This window comes from Tripterygium wilfordii, chromosome 3, assembly GCF_013401445.1.
Source record: "Tripterygium wilfordii isolate XIE 37 chromosome 3, ASM1340144v1, whole genome shotgun sequence".
Lineage (NCBI taxonomy): Eukaryota > Viridiplantae > Streptophyta > Magnoliopsida > Celastrales > Celastraceae > Tripterygium > Tripterygium wilfordii.
This window is the reverse complement of record NC_052234.1, coordinates 6,666,563-6,685,284: the sequence shown is the minus strand read 5'-3', so window position 1 is coordinate 6,685,284 and position 18,722 is coordinate 6,666,563. Positions and strand designations below refer to the sequence as shown.

The following is an 18,722-nucleotide window of genomic DNA, read 5'->3' as shown; positions in this document are numbered from 1 at the left end:
ATGTACAATCTGTGGAGCCCATTTAATGTTTTTTAGTTGTAAGAAAGCACCAAAACAGGTTCCCCTAAACAAAGTCAGCTGATCTTCGCTCAGCTTACTCCTGATATCGCATATTGTTTCATATAACTTTGAAAAAGAAAGAACCTTGGCACCAAATCTCTCATTGATTGGAATCTTGTACGCCATTTTATGTCAAATCTGCATGTATATGAAAAGTGTAAAATAAGTTTATCAAACATAAACACAAAACCAAAACAGTTATCAACTAAATATATATGTATTTATCAACGAAAAAGGTAATACAGTTCTCAACGAAAAAGTAATACAGTTCCCAACGAAAAAGTAATAAAGTTATCAACCTAAAAGTAATACAGTTATCAACCTAAAAGTAATATAGTTATCAACTTAAATAAAAGCAGTTATCAACGAAAAAGGTACAAACTTTCATGAATAGTACAACACCTTTTTACGTGTACTATAAAACTGATAACAACCAACATGCACGCCTTTACCAACGAAACCCAACACCCTATAACATATATGTTACACGCATGACTGTTTCACTAACATCTTTCAAAAATCTCATACATATGAACGAATATTCAAACAAAGATAACGTAAAACCAACACCGTCAATCCATGAAATGAAACTAACCTTAGTCACGTTTGTCGTTGTTGTTCGTTGGTAAAAAACCAGAAGAAATTCCAACAAAGTGGTATTCTCGGAAGAACGAAGAAGATGAAGGAAGAAGATGCAGATGTGAGAGAATTTTTTATCTTGCTCGTGTGTGAATAAACGAAGAAGAAGATGAAAGTATGGGTATTACGCAATTCGAGACGGTTACTGTTGGCTTTCAACATTTTGAACCGTGCAAGGGTAATTTTGTCTTTTCCTTTGTCAAAAGGGTTATATTTAAGTGTTTTGAAAAGAAATGTTAAATTTAAAAATTCTTTATTAGCGGGGGTTATTTTTCAAAAAAACCCACCTTTCTTTGTATTGAACTAATTTAGCTGTATGTACCAATAGTGGTTTTAATCTCAAGTGAAAAATTTGTGAGTTACTTTCCTTTTGTTTGATTGCAACTGTTGGGCGATTCTATTTCCAGATGACAAATTCCTTTTGTTTGATTGCAACTGCTGGGTGATTTCTATTTCCACTATTGCCATTACTTTTGCTATTCTTGTCTGCTGTGTCCTTTAGTGAACATTATGCTTGTAGCTTGTATTTGTTTGCAGTATGAAATCAAAGCTTGTTACAACAGATTTGTAAACTTACAGGACAATGATCATTCTATCAATGTTATGTCCAAATTACAAAAGAATTGTAAAAAAAGCATTATAGTATCCTTTCCAATAAGCATTATATCATTATATACATAAAATGCCCACAAGGCAATACAATATGAGCAAAGCATAACATCCTTTTACAAAACAGAATCCCAACTATCAAAAATGGAAAATTCATATCCATTCATTCCATTTACAGCAGCAAAATAAACCAAAATCTTTAGCTCATATTAATCTACACTTCAGCTACTACAAATCCATGAAGTCATATGGTGCTTGGGAGGATTGAATAGCACCAATAAAGATTTGTCCCTGTAAAAGTTGAATCCATGAAGTAATTTGGTCCACGAAGCTCACACACATAATATAAACTCACTGATAAATTTTTTTATTTATGTATATAAACTCACTGATAACAATTCCAAGAAACTGGTTGCAGGCCTATGCACCAAAGGAGATTCAAATGTTGAAATTGGCATTGATAGTTGTCCTTGCATTTCCATGTTATTGGTTGGAGTTTGAGAACAAGAAGCATCGTCCTGCATAAACATTTTTCAAGGTTAGTGTCAATTTATGAATAACAATAATAAAGTCTAATATGGAGGATACATGAATAATAAAACATATACCTTGGATATATTTCTTGAGGTTCTTTTTCCCTTTCCATTTAGTTGCCTCTCCAGAAAAGATAAAGGTTGTTTCCCACCCTTACGACCTACTACTCGCTTCTTAATCCCTTTAATGTTCCCCATTACAAGTTGGGATGGTTGCTCATTCTGAGATGACTCACGTATAATATCCTGTTTCATTGTCAACTGGTTATCAACTTTCTTTTCCAGCTCCTCCATTGTTGCCAAGACCATAGCAAATATCTCCTTATCTTCACTAGCTCGTGATGCTAATCGTACCATCCTTGGACATAAACTTCTATATCTTTTTGTAACTTGAAGATTAACATCTTCAACAATAATTTGTCCCTCATCTTCAGTATAACCACTCTTTGCCATTCTTGTCCATCTTTTCATAATGTAAGCTTCGGGAATGTATTTTACATCAAATCGATCATAGACCTTCAACGCATGGCAACATAAAATTCCAAGACTTTCAAACAGACCACAGCTACATGAGATTGTTTTGTCTTTGGGATTGAACAATACAACCCATTGTCCATTTGATTTTAAAAGGCTAATTTTGTATTCCTCTACTTCCTTGCTATTATCAGAATATACTATGGTTGCTGCAGTTGCACAATCAAGCTGTTTTTGGAATCTCTTAAACATGTTAGGTGTGTACACTTTTGAAGCTTGTTGCAACATAGGTGAGTTTTTGTAGGCTAATGTAGGTGACTTTTCCCTTGAATCAAAATCAGCTTTCAACTCATTATGTCTTTTGTCTTGCACTACCCTCTCAAAGTGACCAAAAAACTTGGCGATACTAACATCATATTGCAAATTATCCTTCACATCACTATTCATACTTTCACTTGCTTGAGTACTCCTTGACCCCAAAGTAAATATGTATTTCAAGTAGCATGTAGCCCACTTCTTCTTCAAGCAGTAAATTCCCTGCAACCAACTATTTTCATGAGTGTTGTATTTATCATTCATGGCATCCCAAGCCTCTTCAAATTCAAAAGAATTTTCATAGTGGAACATGCACTTCGCAAACTCTTCCAGAATAGTAGAATCACCCTTTTGCAAATAAGCCAAATGCTTAATGGCATTTTGCATTATGTACCAACTGCATAAACCATGAAATGTGTTTGGCATCACTTCATTTATTGCCTTAGCCATTGCAGCATCTTGATCTGTAAAAATTGTTTGAGGCATTTTTTCCTTGTGTGCAGCTAAAAATGTCTTAAAAAGCCACTTAAATGATGCTATTGTTTCATCATATAGAAGTGCAGCCCCAAAAACTATAATACCTCTATGGTGATTAAAACCAGTAAAAACAGCTAGAGGTCTCAAAGCTTTGTTAGTACCATAGGTTGTATCAAAAATAATCACATCACCGAAGTAAATGTAATCAATAAGCATTCTAGAATCTGCCCAAAATATATTCGTAATTTGTTCCTCATTATCTAACTGAACAGCATAGTTAAAAGAAGGGTTTTCAAATAGTCTCTTCCTGAAAATACCTGAGAATAGAGCCAGCTTCACCATACTCCATATCCTTTTCCCTTTTTGTTCGGAGGTAGTATTTTTGATCATCTTTGGTGAAGCCAAGGTTGCTTCTCCCACTAGCTTGTCTACTCATCAACTCATGTGCCTTCTTAAGCTTAATGCCACCACTACATGCCAAATCTATCTCAAAACCTTACACCTCAGAGATGTTTCTTTGTGACCTCATCATATATGTGGTGTTTGCTAGATTTAGGAGACGGTTATGCTCAGCCACAAATTCATAAACCCTATACTTTCCACTATCCTGCACCAATGAAAGAGACAATTTCACAGGACAATTGGTTCTTGTCTCATCTCTATGACTATCAGGATTGAGTTGACGTTGGTCTACTCTCCGCACACCCTCTTTTGAGCAAACAAAACCCCTCGTAGTAACCCGTCCATCTTTTTTACTTTTATTCACAAACGCTTTTCTAACAGAGAATCCCATATGTTTGCCATAATCAATCCAATAATTCCAAGCCTCATCGAGTGTGTTAAATTCCAAACCAATTTCAGGAGTCAAATTGCCTTTATCAGAGATCACATTCATATTCAATACCTATAAAGCCAATGCCAAAAAAAAACAATGAACTCTGAAAAAGACCAAACAGAGATCACATTCATAACAACAATGACACTGCAATAACTAACCCATAAAGAATTTTTTGAAATTCTCTTATGCAATAACTGTTGCGAGAACAATTTTTTTTGGGCTTTCATTTCCTTTCCTTCGCCCACCCTCCTCCCCCACAAATGTAGAAACAAGATGCACAAATACTAATTTCGGCACATTCGAAGCAATACCACATTAGAAAGGACGAGAGTAAATCCATTGTATTTTCTGAATGTTATTCCATCTAATTACCACAAAAAAAGATAAAGGAGAAACATACTCAGATCTAGGAGGGAGAGGGCACAAAGTGATCTGAAGTCAGCAAAATATCCTTCAGCAAAAGATTTCATGGAAACTTTGTGGAACAGGACGAGAGAGCCTATCTATTGTTTTGGGTCTCAAATTTGGACGAATGTTTTGCGTGGGAAAAATCCCTCTTATTTTTCATGAATTTTGGGAATAGTGAGGCCACGTGACTTATTTGCTGTCTTTGAATTAGATGGACGGTAGAGATGAGGGCAATTTGAGAGACTCAAATTTGGAAGAATTTGAGAGCCCCCAAATCCGTGCCAAAGTTTGTTTAGCTCCGTTAACCGCGGTTGCTACTAAATGCATCGGACGGTTGAAACAAGGGTGCAAGACAAATGGAGTGATGATGGGGCCCATGAAGCCCCAAGTTTTAATGGGGGAGTTCTTTCATGTTAGGAAACCGTTTTAAAGCACAGAAGGGTTTCCTCCAAGGATAAAAGAAACAGAGGGAGGGGTACAAGTAGAACTGGTATTGAATGGATGTGGTCACATTTGGCATCATAATCGGCATAATCGTACTCTTCTTGTGCGCTGTTTGCTATATCACAATCGAAGGCACCTGCAAGGGCCGGCGTTCCTGATTCCATCCAAACACGCCCTTTTTTCGCGAGAATGCGAATGTCGTCTCGTCATAAATGGAGTTCCTTGCTATTGCTAGCGGTGGTTCTCTGCCTTTGTTTCGATCTGCGCTTGGGAAGTGGATCCTGTTCTACGCCGCAACACGAGGACCTTCACGGACATCACTACCATCAGTGTGACCATGGACACGGCGATCATCACCACCACAATCACCAGCACCGCCATGTTGATAGTCATGAACAGAAGAAGAGAATGCTGCTCCCGGAAGAATTGGCCGAAGAGGAGGATATGATGCGGAATGGTTTTGGATCCTACCGTCATGACGATGATCATGAGTATGAGCATCATGGAAGTTCGAAACTCTCCGGTTTAGGTACTTGCTGTCATTCCCTTCTACGAGATTGTGTTGGTTACAAAGTTTATTTGGATGAGTTAAGTGCTTTACTGTTTGTTTCTACTCCATTGCCTACTTTGTCCACATAGTTAGTACTCGGACTGCTTCATTTTTTTAAGGATTTATTTTGATTGAGGTGTTTTGTTTCTTGAATGTGGGTGGAAAGAAGAGAAACCAATAGTTTCCATTAGTGAGTTATGCGATGAGGCTTGATGGGACATATAGTACTTTTTATATGGGAAATGTATGTTAGTTCCTGCATATAAGCCTACATATATGAGCTGGGAAATTAACCTGATGAGTGAAAAGCATACTACCTAATGGAAAAGTGTGCATTTGGTGACAAGCAAAAAGGTGGATTACCCAGACCAAAATTAAAGTTGTTTAATCTAGTTGAACTTGCTTAATGTTTTATAACAATGGTGTGTTGTTTCTTTTACTGAAAAGTGAAAATATAACTGATTATTCTGGGTTTTGTTAACTTGTTAGCATTCAGTATAATCTGAAATGTGTGTTCTATCTCCTATTATTGTGTTGAAAGTGAGGGTTGAACATATGATCTAAAAGTTTCTCTTACTTTAGTTTTTTTTCCCTATGCTAGGCCTTTGGTTTCGCGCATTGGGCTGCTCACTCTTGGTGAGCTTAGCTTCCTTCATTTGCTTGATTATCTTGCCGGTGATATTCAGTAAGTAACTTGCCTAGATATACTTTGAAGCTAGCTCATGACTTTAGTTATCGTTACCTATATGGGTGAACAAACAATGCATTTGTTGATTTATTTCAGTACAAGGAAAACTGTCCAAGGCAGTTGTTGATTCGTTGGCCTTGTTTGGGGTTAGATCCTTCACCTTATTACTTAATAATGAATATTGATTGTAAGTTTTTTGATAGATCATGGATTGTGTGCTTAAATATTACTTTTCCATTTTTTTTCATCATTGAAGCTGCTTCACACCCTTTGTTTCCATCATTAATTTTATTCAGTTTTATTCTTAACTATTACTATACGGGGTGTTTTTTGAGATCTTGCATGATATTTCTTCCCTATTATCATCAATATAGAATGAGTTATTCTTTGTTTCATCTCTAGTTTTGCTTTCTTTCAGTTCAAAGATTGTCTGATAATAGATTTATATGGGTTTCATGATTTGAATGTTGTTTCGTACTTCCATTATTTTCTAAATATGATACTTATGTGTCTCAATTGTTCTATAATGCTGAGAAAACTTAATACTGGTTTTGTCAAATATAAAATGTCTACCATTGGGCCATAGGCGATCATGTGGCCCAGTAGTAAAGTTGCAAGGGTGCAACCTAGAGGTCACGGGTTCAATTTCTATAAATAGCCTCTCGACATATTATGTAGACGTAAGGTCTGCGTACATCCTGCCTTTCTCTGACACTGCCCATTGCAATAGGCGTGTGCACGAGAATTGCAAACATGTGGCCTAGTGGAGTTGTAGGGGTGCAACCTTGAGGTCACAATTTCATTTCATGGAAACAGCCTCTCCACATATTTTGTGGGGGTAAGGTCTGCGTACATCTTGCCAGTATCTGACCCTACCTACTACGGGAGTTTTATGCTTAGGTGTTCATCGTTCTATATAAATCTTCTTTTCCTCTAGGTGATATACTGATATTCATAATGTAAGTCAAGGGTAACAGATTTTGTGTTAGAATTTTTACCATATTTCTGTTTGATTTTCATTTTTTTTTTCTTCTTGCGATTGCATTACAATCAGGTTCCCCTTCCCCCTTTCTTTTTTTGTATCAGTGGTACTTATTTTACTTGGAAGGCTGTGTCCATCATCTTGAATGGTGGGATGTTGATAAACAGAATAAACCATATCCTACTCCGTTTACTAGTTTAGTTTTAGAATTCTCCCTTCAGAACAGAAATTACATACCCATTGAGACAGTTTTAACATTGCTTGACGCATTAAAGATTTACACTTCTTCAAATATTCTTAGTATGTTTACAAATGGTTTGCATTCAAATGTAACTCCTGCACTCTGCATAATATAATGTATTTTCTTTTCCCTTGACATGTGCATTTCTTTTGTCAAAAATCCCGGCACATTTATGTCTTTCATTTTTTTAAAATAATCTTACATTATTTTCCATTCCTGTTGCTGGTGAGTTTGATTTTCAAGTGAATTTGCCATTGTTAGTAATTGTAGTTGCTTTAAATTGGATATTTTCCTCGTGTTATTGCTTATTTTGAGTGGTTTTGTTTCTTTTATAACTTTGCTATTTGCAGGCAGGAGCTATGTTAGGCGATGCTTTTCTTCACCAACTACCACATGCTTTTGGTATGACACTGATAGCATGCTTTTTCTCTTAGATATTTCTTTTTCGTTGCTGGAAAATTTTTCATGATTTTGGAGTGTACATTTGCCTAGGCTGTTCCGCTTCTGATTGTATGGGCCTTTTTATTCTTTTTGTGTAGTTCTGAAAAATGAAAATGGTTGCCATCTGTACCATGCAATGACATTGCCGATTATTATTAAACAAAGGGAAGGAAAGTCTCTATCTGCACATATTTTGATGCAGTAGATATGTCTTCTGGAGATATTTAATTAGGCTACTGGAGAGCGTCTTTCTCACTCCTGCTTAAATTTTTTCTCTAGTAAAGTGTTCATCATGTATGAACGATGTACGGTTTTGAAAGTTTTGTGTCACATTATGTACATGTCTTCTGGCGTTAAGAAGCTAGTAGTTATAGAAAACCCAGATAGGAATGTGCACTGAAAATAGGAACATGATCTGCCACTTTTTATGGAACATTCTGGCAAAGGGTTAGGCTTCTTTAAAATACATAAGAAGAGTGAAAGTATGTAAATCCAACATTTGTTTGTTGTGTGTGTCTGACATTGTAATGTGCATTATGACATTTTGTTCTACTTCTCATTATTGACATTCCACCAAACCCATTTGTTTCTTCTCTCTTGCAAAAGGAAATCCTTCAATCTCACTATCTCTCTCTCTCTCTCTCTCAACAAATGAATTGTGGCAGACAGATTTATGGACAGTTGCAGTGGGCTGATTTTTTATCTTGCTAACAATGCTTTAGATTCCTATGGTTGCCTTTTCTTTTTCTGTAAATTATTCAAATTATGAAATGATTAACAACTGTTAAAGGCTTGCTTTTTGCCGAATTCCGAATCTTCTGTAAAATGGTCCTTCATTGCAAGCAACGGTTCCAAAACAGGAATCATCGGGGTTATGGCAATCTATGAGAACTCTGGATATGCAGATGCTTTTCTTCACCCCCCGTTCCAATTTTTTTTGTTCTTTTCCGTGTTTTTGCTGGGAGGGGGATTCAAACTAGATCAATTGGGAGATGTGACTCTTGTAGGTAGTTGGTTTGCCATAGAACTCTAAAGGTATTATTTGGTTCTGTCAGTTGAGATTCCCCTCTTTTTTTTGATGAATCAGGTGACCTGGATTGCATCTTTTCTAATCCGCCTTTGTAAAAATGAGGTTCTTTGTATCAAGAAAGAGAAAGATAACTCGTATTAACTCACAAGTGACTGGGCTAACCTTTGGGTATAATAGTGTTGCACCTTCACTCTTTGTATTTGTCGGCCGTACCGGGGCTACTTGTCGGCAGGACTGTTTTATTGGATTCTTATATCTTTCTGAGATGTCTGAGAACAGCTTCTTCTTCTATCTTGCCTTGAGCTTGCTACTTTACTAAGAAGGGGATATCTGTCTTATTTTGCTCCTAAATCCATTTAGCCTTTCTCCAGAACTGCTTTTACACAAGGGACCAAAAGAATGTGTATTTGCCTAAATATGAAAAGGAAAACTGGTCGATGAGGCATGATACCAAGTTATATGTTTGTGTGTGAGAGCGAAAGAGAGTAGGAAATATATAACATTGCGTTAGATTGTCAGAATCAAAGACACAGTGAAAAGATTAAGTAGAAAACTCTTGGGGTGATCACTAAAGAACTGCTCTTGAGTGCTTTCTTCATTCGTTGGCATATGCCAGAATAAAAAAAGATATGCATTGATTATGTACTATTAAGTCCTAATGCTAGAATTAGTCATGTATCTAAACTAACAAACTATGTTTTGTAGGTGGTGAACAATCTCACTCGCATGATCAACATGCAGACCTTCCACATCATTTTCATGTTGGAAGTGGACATTCACATTCTCATTCTCTGACAGACCTTTCTGTGGGAATTTCTGTTTTGTGTAAGTATGCACTTTCTGTCAATCAGTTTACATACAATGCTCATCAGTACAAGCAAAGTAGATACAATCATGTAAATTGTCTGAAATGAATTTTCATTAGATGTAAAATAATGTGGGTTTTTTTTTTGGTGGAAATGTAATTGATCTAAGTGGGTATCTCAAATGGCAAAATAACCTAGTAGCTATGTAGCAACAACTTATAATCAACTTGGTTAACTTAAAATTTATGCAAGCTGGATATGATCAAGTAAGGAAAAAGCCCCTTGGAAGGTTATTTTTAGCAGATGTTGGGTGGTAACATGGAGGCAGTATGATGTTTCATTTAGGAGTACGGGACGCACTTGGTCTGTGGTCATGCCTCCATTCATGAACTCCATTCAGTTCTGATGGATGAGTTTGCTTTCTTCCTTCTGGGCAGATGGAGAGCTTCTAGATATGGAACTTTACCCCTGACAATACTTCTCTGATGAGAATAAAGATACTAGTGGAAATACTTAACTGGCCCTTTTTTTAATCTAATTTGGTGATACTATTCTCTATGGCCAGTTTCTGTTTGGACTAGTTAACTGAGGTCTTACTTGGTTTAATACTTCCATACTTTCCTATATTTTAAGTTTAAAGATATTGCTATAATGGATATTTCTTAGGGCATTTAATCTCAGTGAAGACAAACCATTTCTGTAGAGACAATTCTCTCTCCCTCAAACAATTGCAACTACACATGTCTAATGGCTTGATGTGGATTTTCAAGCATTAGACAGAGAACTGTATGTCCTGACAAATTTGAAGTGTTCTTTCATGGATTAGCTATGTAATTTTGTTGAATCATTTTAGAATAATAATGTGATAAAATTTCAAAATGTGTATGGTAAGGAATACCTGTAACCTGTTTGCCTATGCCACATATCCCCTCATAACTATTTTTTTTTTTTTTTATAAAATTTCATTTTATAGCAGATGATAGAGTTGCCTCGTTGCATCTTAGGGGTCATAGGTTTAAACTTTGAAGATAGTATCTTTGTTATGCAAGGTTAAGGTTGCATATTTATGCCCCATCTCAGACCCCTCTGGAGCCATGTACATAAGGTGTTGTTTCCTTTCCTACCATTTGTCAGCAGATAATGAGAGTATCGAGGATTAGACAATCAACCTGTTTGCTTCTTTTTTATGGTTAATTTGAACTATGGTATATTAATGAAGTGCCTGAGGATTGATCCAAATTATACCGTGTTTTGTATTTCCAAAACCCTCACTTTTGTCTTCCCAGCATTTTAAATCATTTGCCCTAATGGAAGTAGTCAATTCCTTACTCTTTAATGAATAAAGTTCTCTTCCTTTTTCAACATGTGTTCCTTGTATGTCCATCTTTCACCTTCCTCTCTTCTTTCCTCTGTTGTTTTTCTCTCTTTTAGATCTGGCTTTATTTCTTTCTCGAGTTAAAAGCTCATAGCTTGCAAATCTCTTCAAACTTTCTATTATCCTGCAAGTCTCAGTCATTCCCTTTCCTTTCATAAATATTTTTCCTTTTAACTCTATTTGCTTCTTATTTCTGTTTGTAGGTCCCAAACTCTATTAATGCTCTCTCTTCAAAATCTAAGCCTTGTTTGCCGTGATATCTCCCAGAAAACCATCTCTTGTGCATGCGAAGATGATTTTCCAGAAAAAAAAATGTGCCTTGGGATTTTTCTGGAGTTAGATCTGCATTACCTCACTATAAAGTGTTGGATACTTCTTCTTCATGGTTGTATTGGAATTTCCAGCTCAAGAAGAAGAACAAAGGAAAAAACAACTTGAAGTTTTCTTGTCTTGATCTAGTGCTGTCTAATGCAGTGTCAAAGTTGTGTGATGTATTATAATCTTGCCAACCTATTTTCTGTTGTCCTACGTTAACCTTGATACACCTCGAATTCTTACTGAAAATATTGGTTATTGCAGCCGGAATTCTACTCTTTCTTGTAGTGGAGAAGTTGGTGAGGTATGTTGAAGATAACTCAGGGGCAGCTAACACCTGGAGTCATAGTCATCATAATCATCACCATAAGATGAATAGAAACTTGAACAATGATAATAATGATAATGAAAAAACATCATCTCGATCTTCACAGAGAAAAGAGTTGCATGAAAGGACAGATGACTCTTTGGATGGAGATAATTTAAGTCAAAATGAATCTCTTTGGAAGGTAAGTGGTCTTAATTAATTACAAGCATATTTTTTTTTTCTTTGTTAAGTTGTAACTCCTGGTGAATAGAAAATAATTTTATTGAATGATTTAATTGATATAAATGTCGGTATTTATGATATCACTCATGACCTGGTCTGCTTGCTTCTTTAGAGAAAGATGACCTCTGGTACCGGGGATGTCAAACCAGAGGTAGATGCTGATAATAGCTTCAGTGATGGTATTGCTTCCTTGACTAAGGAAAAGCCCGCAAAATCACCATCAAATCTTGTGTTTGGATACCTCAATCTTTTCTCTGATGGTGTTGTAAGTAGACCTGTGTTGTTTATGATTGAGCTATCATCTAGTCCTTCTTGAGTTGAAGTCCTACCATTTAAAATCTCTTTCTAACAAAGCAATAGAAAAACAAAAACAATGGAAAAGAAATATATTAATATAAACATTGACCGAAAAGAAAATTTCCTTTAGGCTGAATGTTTGTCAATGTTGCAGCACAATTTTACGGATGGAATGGCTTTAGGAAGTGCTTTCCTTCTCTATGGATCAGTTGGTGGATGGTCTAGAACTCTATTTTTACTTGCACATGAACTTCCCCAAGAGGTTTGATCACAGACTTCTTTTGACCTTTTCTCTTTAAGCATCTTCTTTGTATATTATGAAGCATGGCTTATCAGGGAAGGAATTAAATGGTATGACTCTGTTGCATTGATAATTTTTCAATTAAAAGAAAGTTGGGATTTTTGCAACATGCATGGGATTGATGAATCCATTGATTGTGAATGTGCAATTTCATGTTACAGTCAGGAAATGATAAGTCTTGATTCTTTTTTGTTTGCTGACATGTTCATATTAATGGTTTTCAGTGGTATACTTGTATTCATCTGCAGACCCTGCATAATAGGGATACCCACCATTACTAGTCCTTTTATTTTAATGTTACTTCTATGTAATGCACATTTCGAATCAGTTGAAAATTCTTTGGCCGAAAATCAATAATCTGTACCTCAAGGTATCTTCGCACAGTACCGTGTAACAAAATTGATCTGATGCAACGTTTTGAAATCTTCTTGTGAATTTGGAGACTTAGCTACAGGTATAATTTCTTAGAGAATTTGACAAAATGTCTAGGGTTGTAATATTCTTTATTCTGAGCAACTTTGAAAGATGGAGAACTAGAGTTATGTCATGTGAATTGTTTAAAGAAATCAGTGATGGAAGATTACCCTGTTTACTAGTTTTAGTTGAACTAGAAACCATTATTTTTTCAGCTTTGACATTTGCCAAATTCTTTTTAATAACTAGCTAATGTAGAAGCTTTGTTTACTCTGAGAAGTGAAAGAAATTCCCATATCTTGTTTCACCATTTCCTTCTCTGACTGGCTTATCCGCTCTCCTCTTATGTGTAAAAAGGTCATTGTGGATAAATGTTTTTTTAGTTTTTACCCTGTTGAGCTTGCAAATTTCTATGCGGACTTGACAATTTGGTTAGGTAGCAAAGGCATAATTGATCTTAGAAAAGGTTGCTGACTCCTTGTGGCCCGCTGAAGTGGTCTTTCTCTCTCTTCCCTGCATCTCTTCTTAGGAGAGGCTGCTGTCTCATAGTGATTCCACTGTAATAGAATCTGGGGAGGGTAAATCTTGAATCTCCTACACATTTTATTTTGCACAAATGCTTCTTGCTGAGTGCAGGGTTCCTTGTGGTAGAAAGAAAATAGTCATAAGGTTTAGGACCGGGTCATTTTGGAACTGCAAGTTTTGATGTTGTTAAAATTTCGGTATGATCTCAACACCTTGATAGAAAACAGCCACATGTATATGCAGGACTGCCTTGAGATTTGAGAAGTATGCATCAGTTTCTGCAGTTAATGCCGTGGGAAATTTATGTGATGTGTTAGTGATTTCTCTGTTCTGGTTATTTGAAAAATTGGGACCTAAAACAGTGGAATCAATGTTGATCGTTCACATATTAGTTTCACTGCTCTGTATCATGGTGAGCCTGTGAGGACTATGGTGCTACTATGCTGGTTAATTTCTTCTAGTACATTTGAGATTAATGTAGTAGTACCATTAACATCTTATAATTGTCTAGGCGCTGGTATAATTTTGAGTAATGTTTCTTCTACCCTTGCAGTCACTTCTTCATTATATGAAAGCTTTATACGTGTGTGTGTGTGTGTGTGTGTGTGTTTGTTTATTTTCTGGAATGTTTGAAATATGTTTACTTATAGTTAGTACACCGTAATCTATTTATTGCTTTTCCTTCCAACAAGAATTTACGAGAATTCAATGTCATTCTACTTAATTTTCTCTCTTTTACTAGGTATATTCAGTTCTTGACGTAGAATTCCTAAAGTGTTATGATGTAAAGTTTTAATGAATAATCATGTGAGATGCTGTATCTTGTTTTATTTTCCTTAACCCTTACTGTTTTTTATTTTCTGTCGCATGCAGATTGGTGATTTTGGTATTTTAGTGAGTTCAGGTTTTACCATACCCAAAGCTCTTTTCTTCAATTTCCTATCGGCGCTGGTTGCACTAGCAGGAACTGCCTCGGTAAGTAGTTTTTGGCTGGATAAGGGCAAACCTCTTCTAGGGTAACCTCAAATAATGGGAATGGAAATAAAAGTTGTTGGTTTTTTCTGTAGGCTTTGCTCTTAGGACATGATCCAGGACAGTCATCTTTAATAGAGGTGAAACTATCCCTTGAGGAATATAATTGTCTTAGTTATTTTTCACTTCTTTTTTTGTTGCAATTTCGGCTTCCAGTCAGTATGAAGTATTCTTCATTCTACAGGGATTTACTGCTGGTGGATTTATATACATAGCTGTTGCTGGAGTGCTTGCAGAGATGAATAGTAGTGGTAAGACTACATTCAGAAGTATAGCCATCCAGTTAACCTCTCTCATAATAGGGATGGCTGTTGCCCTATGTATCTCGCTTGTAGAATAAGATTGCATGCATGTAGGTGTAGTTGTACTATAAATTATTTGCACAGGATCAAGGATTTATGTTCTCATGCCCCACCTCTATTGTGGTTAGTATTTTCATTTGGTTCATCGAAGGCATAAAGCAAGAAGGAGTTCGGAAGGCATACCCACTTGTGAATTCATGCAATGATTATTTTTTTTATCCTATGAGGTCAGGGATCAGTTTCATGTAGCTTTAATTGTGTCTTTTTATCCCTAATCCTTCATAGGAGGTTTAAGTTGTTAGAGCTTGGTGGGACTTGAGAGGTGTAACATGAAAGAAGCCTAAAGCCTACTATTTATTCTAAAAACAACTTGGGAGCTGTGAACTAGATTGCTTGTGTAATTTGATGTCATTGTAAGGCTAGTGGTTATCTTTCAAATGATATTTGTTATTATGATTGCCTACTCTTTTACTTCTTTCTATATAGTGGCCTACGCATAGAGTGTCATTTTTGAGATGCGGCCGAATGCATCTCTTATATCTGCTACACTATTGTTGCATATTTCTTGGGTAGAGCAAATGCAATGGTGAACTTTTGCTTGGGTATGGGAGGAAAAAAGTGACATTTTGTTGGTCCATTAAAATTTTTTGTGCTCCAACAAGGGCTATTTGGCCTCTTTTTAATTTCCCCAACATGGGGTTCACATGTCTCGCGTGCAAACATATTTTTTATCTTTAAATCGATATTGAATGTCACCTCTATTACAAAAAAAATCAATATTGGATTTACCGTTATTACATAAAATCAAGTTAACAAATTTATACTATTATTATTAATACAAAAGTCAATTTATTTTCATTTTCAATCACATGAGCAAAACATAGATCATTGTATCAATACAAAAGGCATCTTATTTTCATTCTCAGTCATATCAACAAAATATGAATCTTTATACATTATTCATGTCCTAGTAAAAAATCATAGCATTGTGGTTGTTTTGAGGAAAATGCCTAAAGAATATGCCTTGGGAAGTGGGCATTTTGTTCGAAGCTCCCTTGTACCATCCAATTTCAAACGCCCCCATGACAAGCATATAGACGAGACTAGGAAGTTATACGAGGGAAATATGCCAAGTCTGAGTAGAAAATACATGTGCCAAGCAAAAGGAAGGAGACTCATGTTGACTGGCGACTTGTTTGTTTCATTATGAATGTTACAACGAATTTGATTGAGAAGTCCCGTGGCATAAAGAAGGCAATTCATTAGCTTATTATTTAGTCCGAATCAAGAGATTCCATTAAAAATATTCAGCAAGCTCTGGAAAGAACTCCCGGGGGCCATGTTTAAGAGAGAAGGATCCAAATGGAATGAATGATTTTGAATATGGATTCATTAGTTTAAAAAACCTCTTATACTTTTGAATTGCGGAAACAAAACTTTATTTGAGGTTTGACAAATGGAGAATTGAAAATTTTTCTGATGAGTTTCTTTTCAATTTAAATTCGAGCTGTTTAATAAGAATAATGTTTCATCCTACATGTATGTATGTGTGTTTATAATCAATGACATTACTCGTTTAATAAATGGGTTTGCCAAGAGATTCTATCTCGACTCGTTTGGTAACCCTTGATTGGGCACCCTGCGACGAGCAGCCATGAGTAGTATCACACATAGTTAGTGAAGAAACTATATTCGATTATGCCCACAAGGTTCACGTTCACTCCTACTTGGTATCGTACATGTCCGCTCAGCCGTGCAGGAGGTTCGTGCTGAAACAACAGTAAGATGCGGATTGAGATTATGTCCTCATAGACGATGAGCTTGAATTAGGTAGGAAAATATTGTACATTCTATGTATCACATACGTAGGAAAATTCTTTATCAAAAAAAAAAAAAAAACCCATATCTAGGAACATTTCTGTCAAAGAAAGCTACTTGCAATCAAGATGAATTTCTCATCTAGGATGAAGACGTCATTGATATGCATGTCAAGACTCGAACTTGTCCAACTGCTGAAGCATTTGAAAGACGGTGAAATTCTGGGTTGGTAAAGGAGGGAGAGGAGGCATTCTGGTTAAAGGTGTTATAATGTGATCACCATGAGTAAGCTTATGCTGCCTTTTACGCACAGCTCGTCCAGGTGCCTCTGTAGTTTCAAAAACAATGCCATCCATTTTCACCCCAGCCGACAATTCTGTTATCTTCCCAAAGCACTCTCCAAACCGCCGCTCCTCCTGCATCTCTCTATCCATCTATGTGTTCCATGTCAACGATAAAAACCTCATTTTATATTGTGAATAAATGGAACATTTAAAAGCAAAGATTGCTAATTCTCAACTTTTACTTACATTGATGACAGAGGAAGAAGGCATTGGGCATTTCACCGGGCGATCCTCGTCCGGTGGCTCCATTGGATGTTCCAGCGGCCCGAACTCGATGTTGAAATGTACTCCATGATAGTACAAATCCATGCCACTCCTCTGTCTGTTGAGCTCTCTGGTTTCATCTGTTAGTAGAGCTTCACTTAGTTCTTGATTATCATGGCATGGAACATCTGCTGACATTAGTGCAATGTTGAAGAAATTGTCAAGTTATTAGAACAAAACCCACAAAACCCAAATGAGACAAACCAAGTTATTAGAACAAAACCCACAAACCCAAATGAGACAAATGGCTTACCAAACCATCCTCACAAGAAAAGACTAAGAACTTCAGGGTAAAGGGACACAAAATCCAACTTTTGTGTCTGTCTGTGAGAGCTTTAAACAAGAAAGAAAAAGAGGAACAGCTGGAGAGTTAAAGGTGTCCATGTGGGATCTTCTAAACAGTGAAAGATGACAAAAGATTCCCACCATTACCCTGCTTTTCTTGATTTTGTTACTTCTTTACTTTTGGGGCAATCTTTTTCTTTCTTTATTGGGGCTCTATGGGGCATCTATTCTGCGAGTGAGAGAGACAGAGAGAGGCAGCTTTTCTTTTCAGTCTTTTCTTTGTTCTTCACTTTCTTGCTTTGAAGGACAGTTTTCGGTTGGGGTCGAAAATATTTTACGTCTGCTCCACTTTTCTCCTTTTCTTGGTCTTGCGGAATATGGAAATGTGTATTTGTGATGGATTAGCTGTGGAGGGAAAGGCAGAGAGAGGAGAATGCACAAGATAGAGGGGTCGGCTTTTAGAGTTTTCAAGACACTTTTTTCTACATAGCCGTTTGTTTTTATCCTAATGGGGTCTCATTCATGTTTAATGTTCTCATTGGTCATCTTTGCATTGGTTTCTTCCATGAAATTGATGATGCATTGGACCCATTAGTCACACTTTTTTTGACTTTGTCTCCTAATCTTTTACTTTGGCTCAAACTTATCCTGATTTAATTTGTTTAGCTGAGTAAAAAGAAATTGGGCTCTTGCTGGTTGCACCGGGTCTTACGCCCACAATTTTTTTAAAAAAAAAATAAAAAATGCGCTTTGATCGGTACGAGACAAATCATATTTTATTCTCCACAATAAAAATCAAATACATCGCAAGGGAGACAAAGAATATTTCAAGTTTATAATTGACGGTCCATAATTTTCATGTTTTCCATATTCAATTTGATTTTTGTTTTAGACAAAAAAAAATGATAACGAGGATAATCAAGCCCAAACATGCAAGCTCATGCAATTGCATGTCATTATAGCCCAAACATGTAAGTCCATCTAGATTAAATGAGATCCGTGTATCTTAACGCATCTCTACTACCTCTCATAATACATCATACTCTCTGTAAAAGCTTCTCCTTATTTATGTCAGAAGAGAGTCGTTACTCACACGGCAAGTCAGTCTCATCTTGTATATATTGTAATTATGTATCTATTTACAATTCGTGAAAATAATATATCAAAATCATTTTATGGATTTTAAGCTTCGATGCTCCGACAAGTTCAACTCTAGTGAACCTATGGCAAACCCATCTTCTACGCTTCCTTCCAGCATCAATGCTATCACCATCTCAGTTCCATGAAATACATCAACTGTCTCTGTCTATGCTATTTTTTCTATTCCCCTAAAAGTCACCTCCACCAACTTCATCTCCTAGAGAC

The 18,722-nt window shown here is 36.3% G+C and overlaps 3 protein-coding genes across 5 annotated transcripts; 1 reads left to right on the top strand and 2 right to left on the bottom strand.

Moving 5' to 3' along the window:
- Positions 1–1,536: 1,536 nt before the first annotated feature.
- On the bottom strand, positions 1,537–3,449 carry LOC119995559 (protein FAR1-RELATED SEQUENCE 5-like). Its single transcript, XM_038842073.1, has 3 exons — positions 1,917–3,449; positions 1,698–1,826; positions 1,537–1,599 (listed from the first exon to the last, which is right to left on the bottom strand). The coding sequence occupies exons 1-3, from the start codon at positions 3,447–3,449 to the stop codon at positions 1,537–1,539; spliced, it is 1,725 nt and encodes a 574-aa protein (XP_038698001.1).
- A 1,206-nt stretch (positions 3,450–4,655) lies between these two features.
- On the top strand, positions 4,656–15,111 carry LOC119995177 (IAA-alanine resistance protein 1-like). Its single transcript, XM_038841594.1, has 11 exons — positions 4,656–5,326; positions 5,949–6,032; positions 6,132–6,181; positions 7,609–7,660; positions 9,435–9,554; positions 11,490–11,734; positions 11,888–12,040; positions 12,227–12,334; positions 14,186–14,287; positions 14,380–14,424; positions 14,529–15,111. Exons 1-11 carry the CDS (start codon positions 4,987–4,989, stop codon positions 14,682–14,684), a joined length of 1,455 nt encoding a protein of 484 aa, XP_038697522.1. The 5' UTR covers positions 4,656–4,986; the 3' UTR covers positions 14,685–15,111.
- Positions 15,112–16,472: 1,361 nt separating this feature from the next.
- On the bottom strand, positions 16,473–17,478 carry LOC119995345. Of its 3 annotated transcripts, none has more exons than XM_038841817.1 (3): positions 17,326–17,478; positions 16,995–17,200; positions 16,473–16,898 (listed from the first exon to the last, which is right to left on the bottom strand). In XM_038841817.1, exons 2-3 carry the CDS (start codon positions 17,115–17,117, stop codon positions 16,635–16,637), a joined length of 387 nt encoding a protein of 128 aa, XP_038697745.1. In that variant the 5' UTR covers positions 17,118–17,200; positions 17,326–17,478; the 3' UTR covers positions 16,473–16,634. The 3 variants fall into 3 exon arrangements, with proteins under 3 accessions (XP_038697745.1, XP_038697747.1, XP_038697744.1); XM_038841819.1 differs by having other exon boundaries at positions 16,995–17,203; positions 17,326–17,416; XM_038841816.1 differs by lacking the exon at positions 17,326–17,478 and having other exon boundaries at positions 16,995–17,316.
- Positions 17,479–18,722: the final 1,244 nt, after the last annotated feature.